General features: G+C 43.5%; 1 protein-coding gene across 1 annotated transcript in view; it reads left to right on the top strand.

Moving 5' to 3' along the window:
* LOC139760192 (potassium channel subfamily K member 1-like) overlaps nucleotides 1-17,844 on the top strand; it is a 598,280-nt gene that overhangs the window by 441,112 nt on the left and 139,324 nt on the right. Inside the window, exon 2 of the mRNA XM_071683127.1 lies at nucleotides 4,801-4,941. Coding sequence (XP_071539228.1) covers nucleotides 4,801-4,941 — 141 coding nt within the window. The remainder of the gene's footprint in view (nucleotides 1-4,800; nucleotides 4,942-17,844) is intronic.

A 17,844-nucleotide genomic window follows, 5' to 3' on the forward strand; every position in this document is an offset into this window, starting at 1 on the left:
GTTACAAACGTACTTCTCTCTCTCTCTCTCTCTCTCTCTCTCTCTCTCTCTCTCTCTCTCTCTCTCTCTCTCTCTCTCTCTCTCTCTCTCTCTCTCTCTCTCTCTCTCTCTCTCTCTCTCTCTCTCTCTCTCTCTCTCTCTCTCTCTCTCTCTCTCTCCGGTCACAAACATCCCTCCCCGTGGTCATAAACTTTCCTGTCTGTGATCACAAACTTCCCTGTCTATGGTCACAAACTTCCCTGCTTGTGATCCGAAATTTTTCTGTGTGGTCACAAACGTACCTCTCTCTGTTCACAAATTTCCCTCTTTGTGGTCACAAACATCCTTTTTTTGTCTTGAATATCCCTTTCTATGATTACAAACCTCTCTCTCTCTGTGGTCATAAACTTTCCTCTCTGTGGTTGCAAACTTTCTTGTCAATGGTCACAAGCTCCCATGTCTGTGGTCCGAAATTTCTCTTTGTGTGGTCACAAACGTACCTCTCTCTGGTCACAAACTTCATTCTCTGTGGTCACAAACATCGTTCTCTTTGGTCTTGACCTTTCCTTTCTATAATTATAAACCTCCCTTTCTGTGATCACAAACTTCCCTCTCTGTGATGACCAACTTCCCTCTTTGTGATCAAAAACTTTCCTCACTGTACTCAAAAGCCTCCCTCTCTCTGATCGCAAACTTCCCTCCCTGAGGTCACAAACTTCCCTTTCTTTGGTCACAAACTTCCCTCCCTGTGGTCACAAACTTCCCACTCTCTGATCACAAACGTCCCTCGCTGTGGTCATAAACTTCCTTGTTGGTGATCACAAACTTTCCTTTGTGATCACAAACTTCCCTCTCTGAGGTCACAAACTTCCCTTTTTGTGGTCACAAACTTCCCTCCCTGTAGTCAGAAACTTTCCTCTCTATGGTCACAAACGCCTTTCGCTGTGGTCATAAACTTCCTTGTTTGTGATCATAAACTTCCCTCTCTGTGGTCACAAACTTCCCTGTCTATGGTTCCAAACTTCTCGCTATGGTCACAAACTTTCCTCTCTGTGGTCACAAACCTCCCTCTCTATGGTCACAAACTTCCCTCTCTATGGTCACAAACGTCCCTTTCTATGGTCACAAACTTTTCTCTCTATGGTCACAAACTTCCATCTCTGTGATCACAAACTTCCCTCTCTGAGGTCGCAAACTTCCCTTTCTGTGGTCACAGACTTCCTTCTCTATGGTCACAAACCTCCCTCTCTATGGTCACAAGCTTCCCTCACTCTGGTCACAAACGTCCCTCTCTATGGTCACAAACCTCTCTCTCTGTTGTCACAAACTTCCATCTCTGTGATCACAAACTTCTCTCTCTGAGGTCACAAACTTCCCTTTCTGTGGTCACAAACTTCCTTCTCTCACAAACGTCCCTCGCTGTGGTCACAAACTTCCCTCTCTGTGGTCATAAACGTTCCTCTCTATGGTCACAAACTTCCCCCTCTGTGATCACAAACGTCCCTCGCTGTGGTTACAAACGTCCCTCGCTGTGGTCACAAACTTCCCTCTCTGTGGTCACAAACTTCCCTCTCTGTGGTCACAAACTTTCCTCTCTGAGGTCACAAACTTCCCTCACTGTAGTCACAAACTTCCCTTTCTGTGGTCACAAACTTCCCCCTCTGTGGTCACAAACGTCCCTCTCTGTGGTCACAAACTTTCCTTTCTGTGATCACAAACTTCCCTCTCTGTAGTCACAAACTTCCCTTTCTGTGGTCACAAACATCCCTCTCTGTGGTCACAAACGTCCCTCGCTGTGGTCATAAACTTTCCCCTCTGTGGTCACAAACTTCTCTCTCTGTGGTCACAAACTTCCTTCGCTGTTGTCACAAGCGTCCCTCGCTGTGGTCACAAACTTCCCTCTCTGTGGTCACAAACTTCCCTCTCTGTGGTCACAAACTTTCCTCTCTCTGGTCACAAACTTCCCTCTCTGTGGTCACAAATGTCCCTCGCTGTGGTCACAAACTTTCCTCTCTGTGGTCACAAACTTCCCTTTCTGTGGTCACAAACTTCCCTCTCTGTGGTCACAAACGTCCCTCTCTATGGTCACAAACTTCCCTCTCTGTGGTCACAAACGTCCCTTTCTATGGTCACAAACTTTTCTCTCTATGGTCACAAACTTCCATCTCTGTGATCACAAACTTCCCTCTCTGAGGTCGCAAACTTCCCTTTCTGTGGTCACAGACTTCTTCTCTATGGTCACAAACCTCCCTCTCTATGGTCACAAGCTTCCCTCACTCTGGTCACAAACGTCCCTCTCTATGGTCACAAATCTCTCTCTCTGTTGTCACAAACTTCCATCTCTGTGATCACAAACTTCTCTCTCTGAGGTCACAAACTTCCCTTTCTGTGGTCACAAACTTCCTTCTCTCACAAACGTCCCTCGCTGTGGTCACAAACTTCCCTCTCTGTGGTCATAAACTTTCCTCTCTATGGTCACAAACTTCCCCCTCTGTGATCACAAACGTCCCTCGCTGTGGTTACAAACGTCCCTCGCTGTGGTCACAAACTTCCCTCTCTGTGGTCACAAACTTCCCTCTCTGTGGTCACAAACTTTCCTCTCTGTGGTCACAAACTTCCCTCTCTGTAGTCACAAACTTCCCTTTCTGTGGTCACAAACTTCCCCCTCTGTGGTCACAAACGTCCCTCTCTGTGGTCACAAACTTTCCTTTCTGTGATCACAAACTTCCCTCTCTGTAGTCACAAACTTCCCTTTCTGTGGTCACAAACATCCCCCTCTGTGGTCACAAACGTCCCTCGCTGTGGTCATAAACTTTCCCCTCTGTGGTCACAAACTTCTCTCTCTGTGGTCACAAACTTCCTTCGCTGTTGTCACAAGCGTCCCTCGCTGTGGTCACAAACTTCCCTCTCTGTGGTCACAAACTTCCCTCTCTGTGGTCACAAACTTTCCTCTCTCTGGTCACAAACTTCCCTCTCTGTGGTCACAAATGTCCCTCGCTGTGGTCACAAACTTTCCTCTCTGTGGTCACAAACTTCCCTTTTTGTGGTCACAAACTTCCCTCTCTGTGGTCACAAACGTCCCTCGCTGTGGTCACAAACTTCCCTCTCTTTGATCACAAACTTCCCCCTCTGTGGTCACAAACTTTTCTCTCTATGGTCACAAACTTCCCTCTCTGTGGTCACAAACTTCCCTCTCTGTGGTCACAAACTTCCCTTGCTGTTGTCACAAGCGTCCCTCTCTGTGGTCACAAACTTCCCTCTCTGTGGTCACAAATGTCCCTCGCTGTGGTCACAAACTTCCCTCTCTGTGGTCACAAAAATCCCTCGTTGTTGTCACAAACGTCCTTCGCTGTGGCCATGACCTTTCCTCTCTGTGGTCACAAACTTCCCTCGTTGTTGTTACAAGCGTCCCTCTCTGTGGTCACAAACTTCCCCCTCTGTGTTCACAAACTTCCCTCTCTGTGGTCACAAACGTCCTTCTCTGTGGTCACAAACTTTCCTCTCTGTGGTCACAAACTTCCCCCTCTGTGGTCACAAACTTCCCTCGCTGTTGTCACAAGCGTCCCTCTCTGTGGTCACAAACTTCCCTCTCTGTGGTCACAAACTTCCCTCGCTGTTGTCACAAGCGTCCCTCTCTGTGGTCACAAACTTCCCTCTCTGTGGTCACAAATGTCCCTCGCTGTGGTCACAAACTTCCCTCTCTGTGGTCACAAACTTCCCTCGTTGTTGTCACAAACGTCCATCGCTGTGGTCATAAACTTTCCTCTCTATGGTCACAAACTTCCCTCGTTGTTGTCACAAGCGTCCCTCTCTGTGGTCACAAACTTCCCTCTCTGTGGTCACAAACTTCCCTCTCTGTGGTCACAAACTTCTCTCGCTGTTGTCACAAGCGTCCCTTTCTGTGGTCACAAACTTCCCTCTGTGTGGTCACAAATGTCCCTCGCTGTGGTCACAAACTTCCCTCTCTGTGGTCACAAAATTCCCTCTCTGTGGTCACAAACTTCCCTTGCTGTTGTCACAAGCGTCCCTCTCTGTGGTCACAAACTTCCCTCTCTGTGGTCACAAATGTCCCTCGCTGTGGTCACAAACTTCCCTCTCTGTGGTCACAAAAATCCCTCGTTGTTGTCACAAACGTCCTTCGCTGTGGCCATGACCTTTCCTCTCTGTGGTCACAAACTTCCCTCGTTGTTGTTACAAGCGTCCCTCTCTGTGGTCACAAACTTCCCCCTCTGTGTTCACAAACTTCCCTCTCTGTGGTCACAAACGTCCTTCTCTGTGGTCACAAACTTTCCTCTCTGTGGTCACAAACTTCCCCCTCTGTGGTCACAAACTTCCCTCGCTGTTGTCACAAGCGTCCCTCTCTGTGGTCACAAACTTCCCTCTCTGTGGTCACAAACTTCCCTCGCTGTTGTCACAAGCGTCCCTCTCTGTGGTCACAAACTTCCCTCTCTGTGGTCACAAATGTCCCTCGCTGTGGTCACAAACTTCCCTCTCTGTGGTCACAAAATTCCCTCTCTGTGGTCACAAACTGTGTCACACACCGAAAATACAGTGTCACACATCGTTTACACTGCCAGTTTTGCCTCACAAGATGCGTGCGCATATTGTTTACTTCCATGTGTTACGTCACGCAGCAAGGGGTCTGTGTAATCACTACTTGCGATTAATATGTGTCGGTTACGAGGAGAGAGTGACACAATCATTTTGCCTCGTTTCCTAACCATGACTTTACTTCTCTGTGTACGTTTGTTAAAATGTTTGCAACAATGCCACATCACTGTTGTTATGATCTTTCTTAACACGTCTTCTCTTGCTCGACAGACGCGGACCTGGAGGCGCTCATAGAAGAGATTATCAAGGCCAACAACCGTGGGGTTTCAGCAGCCAAAAATGTCACCAGTGAACCCAACTGGTCATTTGGACAAAGTTTCTTCTTCTCCAGCACCATCGTCACTACCATAGGTAAGGTTAATGTTCCCAAGCACCATCATCACAACCATAGGTAAGGTTAATGTTCCCCAGCATCATCATCACAACCATAGGTAAGGTTAATGTTCCTTAGCATCATCATCACAATCATAGGTAAGGTTAATGTTCCCAACATCATCATCACAACCATAGGTAAGGTTAATGTTCCCCAGCATCATCATCACTACCATAGGTAAGGTTAATGTTCCCCAGCATCATCATCACAACCATAGGTAAGGTTAATGTTCCCAGCATCATCATCACAACCATAGGTAAGGTTAATGTTCCTTAGCATCATCATCACAACCATAGGTAAGGTTAATGTTCCTTAGCATCATCATCACAACCATAGGTAAGGTTAATGTTCCCCAGCATCATAATCACAACCATAGGTAAGGTTAATGTTCCCCAGCATCATCATCACAACCATAGGTAAGGTTAATGTTCCTTAGCATCATCATCACAACCATAGGTAAGGTTAATGTTCCCCAGCATCATCATCACAACCATAGGTAAGGTTAATGTTCCCAACATCATCATCACAACCATAGGTAAGGTTAATGTTCCCCAGCATCATCATCACAACCATAGGTAAGGTTAATGTTCCTTAGCATCATCATCACAACCATAGGTAAGGTTAATGTTCCCCAGCATCATCATCACAACCATAGGTAAGGTTAATGTTCCCAACATCATCATCACAACCATAGGTAAGGTTAATGTTCCCCTAGCATCATCATCACAACCATAGGTAAGGTTTAATGTTCCCCAGCCATCATCATCACAACCCTAGGTAAGGTTATGTTCCCAACCATCATCATCACTACCATAGGTAGGGTTAATGTTCCTCAGCATCATCATCACAACCATACGGTAAGGTAATGTTCCCCACATCATCATCACAAACCATAGGTAAGGTTAATGTTCCCCAGCATCATCCATCACAACCATAGGTAAGGTTAATGATCCCCAGCATCATCATCAAACCATAGGTAAGGTTAATGTTCCCAGCATCATCATCACAACCATAGGTAAGGTTAATGTCACCAACATCATCATCACAACATAGTAAGGTTAATGTTCCACAGCATCATCATCACAACCATAGGTAAGGTTAATGTTCCTACGCATCATCATCACAACCAATAGGTAAGGTTAATGTTCCCCCAGCATCATCATCACTACCATAGGTAAGGTTAATGTTCCCCAGCATCATCATCACAAACCATAGGTAAGGTTTAATGTTCCCCAGCATCATCATCACAACCATAGGTAAGGTTAATGTTCCTCAGCATCATCATCACAACCATAGGTAAGGTTAATGTTCCCCAGCATCATCATCACAACCATAGGTAAGGTTAATGTTCCCAGCATCATCATCACAACCATAGGTAAGGTTAATGTTCCCAAGCATCATCATCACAACCATAGGTAAGGTTAATGTTCCTTAGCATCATCATCACAACCATAGGTAAGGTTAATGTTCCCCAGCATCATCATCACAACCATAGGTAAGGTTAATGTTCCCAACATCATCATCACAACCATAGGTAAGGTTTAATGTTCCCAGCATCATCATCACAACCATAGGTAAGGTTAATGTTCCCCAGCAGCATCATCACAACCATAGGTAAGGTTAATGTTCCCAACATCATCATCACTACCATAGGTAAGGTTAATGTTCCCCAGCATCAATCATCACAACCATAGGTAAGGTTTAATGTTCCTTAGCATCATCATCACAACCATAGGTAAGGTTAATGTTCCCAACATGCATCATCACAACCATAGGTAAGGTTAATGTTCCCAACATCATCATCACAACCATAGGTAAGGTTAATGTTCCCCAGCATCATCATCACAACCATAGGTAAGGTTAATGTTCCCCAGCATCATCATCACAACCATAGGTAAGGTTAATGTTCCCAACATCATCATCACAACCATAGGTAAGGTTAATGTTCCCCAGCATCATCATCACAACCATAGGTAAGGTTAATGTTCCCCAGCATCATCATCACAACCATAGGTAAGGTTAATGTTCTCCAGCATCATCATCACAACCATAGGTAAGGTTAATGTTCCCAGCATCATCATCACAACCATAGGTAAGGTTAATGTTCCCAACATCATCATCACAACCATAGGTAAGGTTAATGTTCCTTAGCATCATCATCACAACCATAGGTAAGGTTAATGTTCCTTAGCATCATCATCACAACCATAGGTAAGGTTAATGTTCCCCAGCATCATCATCACAACCATAGGTAAGGTTAATGTTCCCTAGCATCATCATCACAACCATAGGTAAGGTTAATGTTCCCAGCATCATCATCACAACCATAGGTAAGGTTAATGTTCCTTAGCATCATCATCACAACCATAGGTAAGGTTAATGTTCCCAACATCATCATCACAACCATAGGTAAGGTTAATGTTCCCCAGCATCATCATCACAACCATAGGTAAGGTTAATGTTCCCCAGCATCATCATCACAACCATAGGTAAGGTTAATGTTCCCAACATCATCATCACAACCATAGGTAAGGTTAATGTTCCCAGCATCATCATCACAACCATAGGTAAGGTTAATGTTCCCAACATCATCATCATTACCATAGGTAAGGTTAATGTTCCCAACATCATCATCACAACCATAGGTAAGGTTAATGTTCCCAACATCATCATCACAACCATAGGTAAGGTTAATGTTCCTTAGCATCATCATCACAACCATAGGTAAGGTTAATGTTCCTTAGCATCATCATCACAACCATAGGTAAGGTTAATGTTCCTTAGCATCATCATCACAACCATAGGTAAGGTTAATGTTCCTCAGCATCATCATCACAACCATAGGTAAGGTTAATGTTCCTCAGCATCATCATCACAACCATAGGTAAGGTTAATGTTCCCCAGCATCATCATCACTACCATAGGTAAGGTTAATGTTCCCAACATCATCATCACAATCATAGGTAAGGTTAATGTTCCCAACATCATCATCACAACCATAGGTAAGGTTAATGTTCCCAGCATCATCATCACTACCATAGGTAAGGTTAATGTTCCCCAGCATCATCATCACAACCATAGGTAAGGTTAATGTTCTCCAGCATCATCATCAGAACCATATGTAAGGTTAATGTTCTCCAGCATCATCATCACAACCATAGGTAAGGTTAATGTTCTCCAGCATCATCATCAAAACCATATGTAAGGTTAATGTTCTCCAGCATCATCATCAAAACCATAGGTAAGGTTAATGTTCCTCAGAACCATCATCACAACCATAGTACCATCATCACAACCATAGTTACCGTTCATCTTGTTCACTCCTTGAGTAGCCAGTTCTAGATGTCCTTCACACCTTGGGTATCAAGTTCCAGATGTTCTTCAGATTTTGGGTAACAAATCCCCTGATTTGTTCAAACCCAGGGTAACAAATCCCAGATGTTGTTCAGACCTTTGGTAGCCTGACCCAGGTGTTGTTCAGGCCTTGGCTAGCCAGTTCCAGGTATTGTTCAGATCTTGGCTAAAAAGTTCCAGATGTTCTTCAGACTTTGGGTATCAAGTCTCAGTTGTTCTTCAAATTTTGGGTAACAGGTTCCATGAGTTGTTCAGACCTTGGGTAACAAATCCAAAGTGTAGTTCAGACCTTTGGTAGCCAATCCCAGCTCTTGTTCAGACCTTTGATAACCTGTCCCAGATGCTGTTCAGGCCTTGGCTAGCCAGTTCCAGGTACTGTTCAGACCTTGCCTAGCCAGACCTTGCCTAGCCGGTCCCAGGTGTTCTTCAGACTTTCGTTAGCAAGTCACAGGTGTTCCTCAGACCTTGGGTAGCCAGGCTAAGGTGTTCTTCAGACCTTGGGTAGCTAGTCCCAGACGTTCTTCATATCTTGGGTAGCAGGTCCCACGTGTTGTTCACACCTTGGGTAGCAAGTCCCAGATGTTCTTCAGACCTGTGGTGGCAAGTCCCAGGTGATTGATGTTCAGATATTGAGTAGCGAATCTCAGGTGTTGTTCAGGCCTTGGGTAGTAAATCCCAGGTGTTGTTCAGACCTTAGGTAACGAGTCCCAGGTGTTGTTCAGACCTTGGGTAGCAAGTCCCAGGTGTTGTTCAGACCTTGGGTAGCACGCCCTAGGTATCATTAGTCAGACCTTAGGTAGCAAGTCCTAGATATTCTTCAGATCTTGCGTAGCAAGTTCCATGTGTTGTTCAGACCTTTAGTAACAAGACCCTGATGTTTAGATCTTCGGTAACAAGTCCCAAGTGTTTTTCTGACCTTTGGCAGCCTGTCCCATGTGTTGTTCAGGCATTGGCTAGCTAGTCCCAGGTATTGTTCAGATCTTGGTTAGCAAATCCCAGATGTTGTTCAGACCTTGGGTAGCCGGTCCCAGGTGTAGATCAAACCTTTGGTAGCCAGTTCCAACTATTATTCAAACCTTGGCAAGCCAGTCCCACGTTTTGTTCAAACCTTGGATAGCCAGTCCCCGGGGGAGTTCAGACCTTTGATAGCCACTCCCAAGTATTGTTCAGACCTTCCCTAGCTAGTCCCAGGTGTTGTTCAGACCTTGGGTGACAAAACCCATATGATGTTCAGACCTTGGGTGACAAGACTCTTATGTTGTTCAGACCTTGCGTAGCAAGTCCCAGATGGTCTTCAGATCTTGCGTAGCAAGTCCCATGTGTTGTTCAGACCTTGGTTAGCTAATCCCATTTGTTGTTCAGACCTTAAGTAGCAAGGCCCAGATGTTTTTTTAAATGTTGGGTAGCAAGTCCCATGTGTTGTTCAGACGTTGAGTAAGAAGTCCAAGATTTTTTTTTAAATGTTGGGTAGCAAGTCCCATGTGTTGTTCAGACTTTGGGTAAGAAGTTCCAGATGTTCTTCAGTTCTTGCGTAGCAAGTTCCAGGTGTTGTTCAGTCCCTGTGTAGCAAGTGTCAGGTGTTGTTCAGCCTTTGGATAATCAATCCCAGGTGTTGTTTAGACCTTGGGTAGCCATTCCCAGGTATTGCTCAGACCTTGGGTAGCAAGTCCCAATTGTTGTTCAAATTTTGGGTAGCAAGTCCCACGTGTTGTTCAGATCTTTGCTCGCAAGTCCCAGATATTTTTCAAACCTTTGGTAGCAAGTTGCAGGTGTTGTCCAGACCTTAGGTAGCAAGTAATAAGGTTTTTTCAAACCTTGGGTAGCCAGTCCCAGGAGTAGTTCAGACCTTTGGTAGCTAGTCCCAAGTATCGTTCAGACCTTCCCTAGTCAGTCCCAGGTGTTGTTCAGACCTTGGGTAGCAAGTTCCAGATGTTCTTCAGACATTGCGTGGCAAGTCCCATGTGTTGTTCACACCTTCGGTAATGTCCCATGTGTTGTTCCGACATCAGGTAGCAAGTCTCAGCTGTTGTTCAGAACTTGAGAAGTCAGTCCCAGGTGTTGTTCAGACCTTGGGTAGCAAGTCCCGGATATTCTTCAGATCTTGCATAGCAAATCCCATGTGTTGTTCAGACCTTGGTTAGCTAGTCCCAGGTGTTGTTCAGACCTTGGGTAGCAAGCCTCATGTGTTGTTCAGACCATGGTTAGCTAGTCCCAGGTGTTGTTCAGATCTTGCGTAGCAAGTCCCATGTGTTGTTCAGACCTTGGTTAGCTAGTCCCAGGTGTTGTTCAGACCTTGGTTAGCAAGTCCCAGGTGTTGTTCAGAACTTGGTCAATATGTCTCAGTGTTCTTCAGACCTTTGGGAGAAAGTCCCAGAAATTGTTCAGTCCTTCAGTAGCAAATCCCTTATGATGTTCTGACCTTAGGTAGCCAGTCAGGTGTTGTTCAGACCTTGGGTAGCAAGTCCCAGGTGTTTTTCAGACCTTGGGTAGCAAGTCCCATGTGTTGTTGAGGTTTTTGGTGACAAGTCCCAGATGTTCTTCAGGTCTAGGTTAACAAGTCACAGTTGTTGTTCAGACCTTAGTTAGCAAGTCCCAGATGTTCTCTAGATTTTGCCTAACGAGTCCCATGTGTTGTTTAGGCCTTCGGTAACAAATACCAAAAGTTATTCAGATCTTGGGTAACAAGTCTCATGTATTGTTCATAACTTAGGTTTTAAGTCCCAGATGTTCTTCAGTTCTTGGTTAACAAGTCCCATGTGTTCTTCAGACCTTTGATAGCCTGTCCCAGGTGTTGTTCAGGCCTTGGCTATCCATTCCCAGGTATTGTTCAGATCTTGCCTAGCAAATCCCAGACGTTGTTCAGACCTTGGGTAGCCCGTCCCAGATGTAATTCAGATCTTTGGTAGACAGTCCCAAGTTTTATTCAGACTCTGGGTAGCCAATCCCAGGTGTTGTTCCGACCTTGGCTAGCCAGTCCCAAGTTTTGTTCAAACCTTGGGTAGCAAGTCCTATTGGTAGTTCAGACCATTTGTAGCCAGAACCAAGTATTGTTCAGACCTTGTCTTGCCTGTCTCAAGTGTTCCTCAGACCTTTGGTGACAAGTCCCAGGTGTTGTTCAGACCTTGTGTAGCAAGCCCCAGATGTTCTTCAGATCTCACGTAGCAAGATCAATGTGTTGTCCAGACCTTTAGCAACAAGTCCCAGATGTTCTTCCGATCTTGGGTAACAAGTCCCAGGTGTTATTCAGTCCTTGGGTAGCCAGTCCAAGGTGTAGATCTGACCTTGAGTAGCCAGTCCTAGGTGTTGCTCAGACCTTGGGTAGCCAATTCCAGGTGATCTTCAGACCTTGGCTAACAAGTTAAGGGTTTTGTTCAGACCCTTGGGTATCAAGTCGTAGGTGTTGTTTAGACTTTGGTTAGCATGTATCAAGTTTTGTTCAGACCTTGGGTAGCAAGTCTCAGGTGTTGTTCAGATCTTTAGTAGCCAGTCCCAGGTGTTGTTCAGACCTTGGATAGCTATTCTCAAGTGTTGTCCAATCCTTAGGTAACAGGTCCCACATGCTGTCCAATCCTTAGGTAGCAGGTTCCATAAGTTGTCCAATCCTTAGCTAGCAAGTCCCAGTTGTTCTTCAGATCTTGGGTAGCCAGTCCCAGATGACGTTCAGTCTTTGGGTAGCAAGTCCCACGTGTTGTATAGACCTTGTGTGGCAAGGACCAGGTGTTGTTCAGACCTTCGGTAACAAGTCTAGGTGTTCAGATCTTAGGTGGCAAGTCCCAGGTGTTGTTCAGACCTTGGGAGGAAAGTCCCAAATGTTGTTAAGATCTTGGGATCCAAAGTCCCAGATGTTCTTCAGCTCTTTGGTAGCAAATTCCAAGTGTTGTTCAGACCTTGCGTATCCTGTCCCAGATATTGTTCAGACCTCGGGTAGCACGTCCTATGTGTTGTTCAGACCTTGGGTAGCCAGTTCCAGGTGTTGTTCAGACCTTGGTTAGCTAGTCCCAGGTGATGTTCAGAACTTGGGTAGCCGGTCTCAGGTGTTGTTCAGACCTTGAGTAGGAAGTTCCAGGTGTTGTTCAGACCTTGGGTAGCCAGTCCCAGGTGTTGTTCAGATCTTGGGTAGCAATTCCTTTGTGTTGTTCAGACCCTCGGTAGCAAGTCCCATGTATTGTTCAGCCTTTGGTTGGTAAGTCCCAGGTGTTGTTCATACCTTCGGTAGCAAGTCCCAAGCATTGTTCAGACCTTTGTTAGCAAGTCCCAGATGTTCTCCAGACCTTGGATAGTCAGTCACAGAGTTTGTTCAGACCTTGGGTAGCAAGTCCCAGGTGTTGTTCAGACCCTGGGTTGCAATGTCCCAGATGTTTTTCAGATCTGGGTAGCAAATCCCAGGTGTTGTTCAAACCTTCGGTTGCAAGTCCAAAGTATTGTTCAGACCTTTGGAAGCATGTCCCAGGTGTTCTTCAGATCTTGGGTAGCAACCCTGACAGTTCATATTGATGGTCTTAACGAATCTGCTAGTTCATATTGATGTTCTTAACAACCCCGCCAGTTCAGATTGATGATCTTAAGAACCCTGCCAGTTCATATTAATGGTCTAAACAACCCTTCTATTTTATATTAATGGTCTTAAAAACACTTTCGGTTCATATTGATAATCTTAACAACCCTGCAAGTGCATATTGATGGTCATAACAACTCTGCCAGTTCATACTGATGGCATTAAAACCCCTGCCAGTTCATACTGATGATCTTAACAACCCTGCCAGTTCATATTGATGGTCTTAACAACCCTGCCAGTTGATATTGATGGCTTTAACAACCCTGCCAGTTGATATTGATGGTATCAACAACCAGGCCAATTCATAGTGATGGTCTTAACAACCCTGCCACTTCATATTGATGGTCGTAACAAATCTGCCATTTCATATTGATGGTTTTATCAACCCTGCCACTTCATACTGCTGATCATAACAACCGTGCCAGTCCATATTGATAGCTTTAACAACCCTGCCAGTTCATATTGATGGTCTTAACAACCCTGCCAGTTCATACTGATGGTCTTAACAACCCTTCCAGTTGATACTGATGGTCTTAGCATCCATGCCAAATCATATTGATGGTATTGACAGCCCTGCCACTTCATACTGATGTTCTTAACAACCCTGCCGGTTCATATTGATGATCTTAGCAACCATACCAGTTCAAGTTGATGGTCCTCACAACCCTGCCAGTTCATACTAATTGTCTTAACAACCCTTCCAGTTGATATTGATGGTATTAACAACCTTGTAAGTTGATATTGATGGTATTAACAACTCTATCAGTTCATATTGATGGTCTCAACATCACTGCCAGTTGATAATGATGGTCTTAAGAACCCTATAAGTTCATATTGAAGGTCTTAACAACACTGTCAGTTGACTCTAATAGTCTTAACAACCCTGCCAGTTCATATTGATGGCCTTAACAACCACACCAGTTCATATTTATGGTACTGACAACCCTGGCACTTCAAATTGATGGCCTTAACAATCCTATCAGTTCATATTACTGGTCTTAACAATCCTGCCCGTTCATATTGATGGTCTTAACAACCCTCTCAGTTTATATTGATGGTATTAACAACCCTGCCAGTTCATATTGATGGTATTAACAACCCTACCAGTAAATACTGATGGTAATAACATCCCTGCTAGTTAATACTGATGGTCTTAACAACCTTGCCAGAGCATATTGAGGGTCTTAATAACCTTCCCAGTTCATACTGATGTTATTAACAACCAGGCCAGTTCATATTCATGATCTTAAAGAGCTCTCAGTTCATATTGATGGTGTTAACAACCCTCCCAGTTCATATTGATGGTATTAACAACCCTGCCAGTTCATATTGATGGTCTTACCAAACATTCCAGTTGACATTGATTGTCTTAACAACCCTGACAGTTCATTTGATGGTCTTAACAACTCTGCCAGTTCATATTGATGGTCTTAGCAACCCTTCCATTTCGCATTGAAGGTCTTAACAACCCTTCCAGTTGATACTGATAGTCTAAACAACACTCATTTCATTTTGATGGTCTTAACAACCCTGCAAGTTCTTATTGAGGGTCTTAACAGCCCTTTAAGTTCATATTGATGGTTTTAACAACATTGCCAGTTCATATTGATGGTCTTTAAAAACCTCTCAATTCATATTGAAGTTCTTAACAACCCTGCCAGATCATATTGATGGTCTTAACAACCCTTCCAGTTGATATTGATGTTCTTAACAAATCTGCCAGTTCATAATGATGGTCTTAACAACCCTTCCAGTTGATATTGATGGTCTTAACAATCTTGACAGTTCATATTAAGGGTCTAAACAACCTTTCCAGTTGATACTGATGGTCTTAACAACACTCTCAGTTCACTTGATGGTCTTAACAACCCTGCAAGTTCATATTGATTTTCTTTACAACCCTTTAAGTTCATATTGATGGTATTGAAATCCTACCAGTTCATACTGATGGTCCTAACAACCCTGCCAGTTAATACTGATGGTCCGAACAACCCTGCCAGTTTATATTGATGGTCTTGACAACCCTGCCAGTTCATATTGATAGTCGCAACAACCCTGCCAATTCATATTGATGGTCTTAACAACCCAGAGTTCTTATTGATGGTCTTAACAACACTGCCAGTTGATATTGATGGTCTTAACAACCCTTCCAGTTCATATTGATGGTCTTAATAACATTTCCAGTTGATGATGATGGTCTTAAGAACCCTTCCAGTTGATAGTGATGGTCTTAACAACTCTGCCAGTCCATAATGATGGTTTTAACAACCCTCCCAGTTGATATATATGGTCTTAACAACCCTGCCAGTTCATAATGATGGTCTTAACAACCCTTCCAGTTGATATTGATGGTCTTAACAACACTCTCAGTTCATATTGATGGTCTTAACAACCCACAAATTCATACTGATTGTCTTAACAACCATTTACCTTCATATTGATGGTATTAAAACCCTGCCAGTTCATATTGATGGTCTTAACAACTCTTCCAATTCATATTGATGGTCTTACCAACCTATCCAGTTGATATTGATGGTCTTAACCCTGCCAGTTCATAATGAGGGTCTTAACAACCCTGGCAGTTGATACTGATTATCTTAACAACCCTGACAGTTCATATTGATGGTCTTGACAACCCTGCCAATTGATACTGATGGCCTTGACAACCCTGTTAGTTGATAATGATGGTGTTAACAACTAGGCCAATTCATATTGAAGGTCTTAACAACCCTACCACTTCATAGTGACTGTCTTAGCAACCCTGCCAGTTCATATTGATGGTTCTAACAACCCTACCACTTCATACTGATTATATTAACAACCCTGCCAGTTCTTATTGATGGTCTCAACAACCCTGCCAATGATACTGATGGTCTTAACAAACCTGCCAGTTCATATCGATGGCACTAACAACCCTACCAGTTCAATTAGATGATATTAACAACCCTACCATTTTATATTGACTGTCTCAACAACCCTGCCAGTTGATATTAATGGTCTAAATAACCATATCAATTGATGTTGATGGTCTTAACAACTCTGTAAGTTGATAATTATATTCTTATCAACCCTGCCAGTTGATATTGATGGTCCTATCAACCATGCCAGTTCATGCTGATGGTATTGAGAACCCTGCCACTTCATACTGATTTTCTTACCAACCCTGCCGGTTCATATTGATGGTCTTAACAATCGTACCAGTTCAAGTTGATGGTCTTAACAACCCTGCCAGTTCATATTGATGGTCTTAACAACCCTTTCGATTCATATTGATGGTCTTAACAGCCCTGCCAGTTCATAAAGATAGTCTTAACAATCCTTCCAGTTCATATTGATAGTCTTAACAACCCTGCCGTTTCATATTGAAGGTATCAGCAACCCTATCAGATCATATTGATGTTCTCAACAACCCTGTCAGTTGATATTGATGGTCATAACAACCCTATAAGTTCATATTGATGGCCTTAACAACACTGTCAGTTGATATTGATAGTCTTAACAACCCTGCCAGTTGATATTGATGGTGTTAACAACCATGCCAGTTCATTTTGATGGTATTGATAACCCTGCCACTTCATTCTGATGGTCTTAACAACCTCCCGGTTCATTTGATGGTCTTAGCAACCATGCCAGTTCATACTAATGGTCATAACAACCCTCCCAGTTGATACTGATGATCTTAACAACCCTGCCAGTTCATATTAATGGTTTTAACAACCCTGCCAATTGATATTGATGGCCTTAACAACCACGTCAGTTGATAATGATGGTATTAATAACTACGCCAATTCATATTGATGGTCTTAACAACCTAGCAAGTTGAGATTACTGGTTTTAACAACCCTGCTACTTCATATTGATGGTCTTAAAAACACTGCCAGTTCATATTGATGGTCTTAACTACCCTTCCAGTTCATATTGATGATCTTAACAACCCTGCCAGTTGATATTGGTGGTGTTAACAGCCATGCCAGTTCATTTTGATGGTATTGACAACCCTGCCACTTCATTCTGATGGTCTTAACAACCCTGCCGGTTCATATTGATGGTCTTAACAACCCTGCCAGTTCATATTGATGGTCTTAACAACCCTCCCAGTTAATATTGATGATCTTAACATCCCTGCCAGTTCTTATTATTGGTCTTAATAACCCTGCCAGTTGATATTGATGGGCTTAACAACCCTGTCAGTTGATGTTGGTTGTATCAACAACTAGGCCAATTCATACTGATGATCTTAACAACCTTGCCAGTTGAGATTACTGGTTTTAACAACCCTGCTACTTCATATTGATGGTCTTAACAACCCTGCCAGTTGATATTGATGGTCTTAACAGCCCTCAGTTTACATTTATGTATTGAAAACCCTACAATTTCATATTGATGGTCTTAACAAACCTGCCAGTTCATATTGGTGATCTTAACAACCCTCACAGTTTATATTGATGGTATTAACACCCTGCTAGTTCACATAGATGGTCTTAAAAACACTCTCACTTCATAATGATGGTCTTAACAACTTTGCCAGTTCATATTGATGTTATTAACAACCCTGCCAGTTCATATTGATAGTCTCAACAACACAGCCAATTCATACTGGTCTTAACAAATCTGCCAGTTCATATTGATGGTTTTACCAACACTTCCAGTTGATATTAATGGTCATAACAACCCTAATAGTTCATATCGATGGTCTTAACATACTTGCAGTTGGTATTGTTGGTCTTTACAACCATGCCAGTTGATATTAATGGTCTTAACAACCATACCATTTGATATTAATGGTCTTGATAACCCTGCCAGTTCATATAAATGGTCTTAATAACTCTGCCAGTTCATAGTGATGTTCTTAACAACCCCTCCAGTTCATATTAATGTTCTTCACATCCCTGCCAGTTGATATTGTTTGTCTTAACAACCCTTCCAGTTGATATTGATGATCTTAACAGCCCTGCCACTTCATATTGATGGT

This window comes from Panulirus ornatus, chromosome 35 (genome assembly GCF_036320965.1).
Source record: "Panulirus ornatus isolate Po-2019 chromosome 35, ASM3632096v1, whole genome shotgun sequence".
NCBI lineage: Eukaryota > Metazoa > Arthropoda > Malacostraca > Decapoda > Palinuridae > Panulirus > Panulirus ornatus.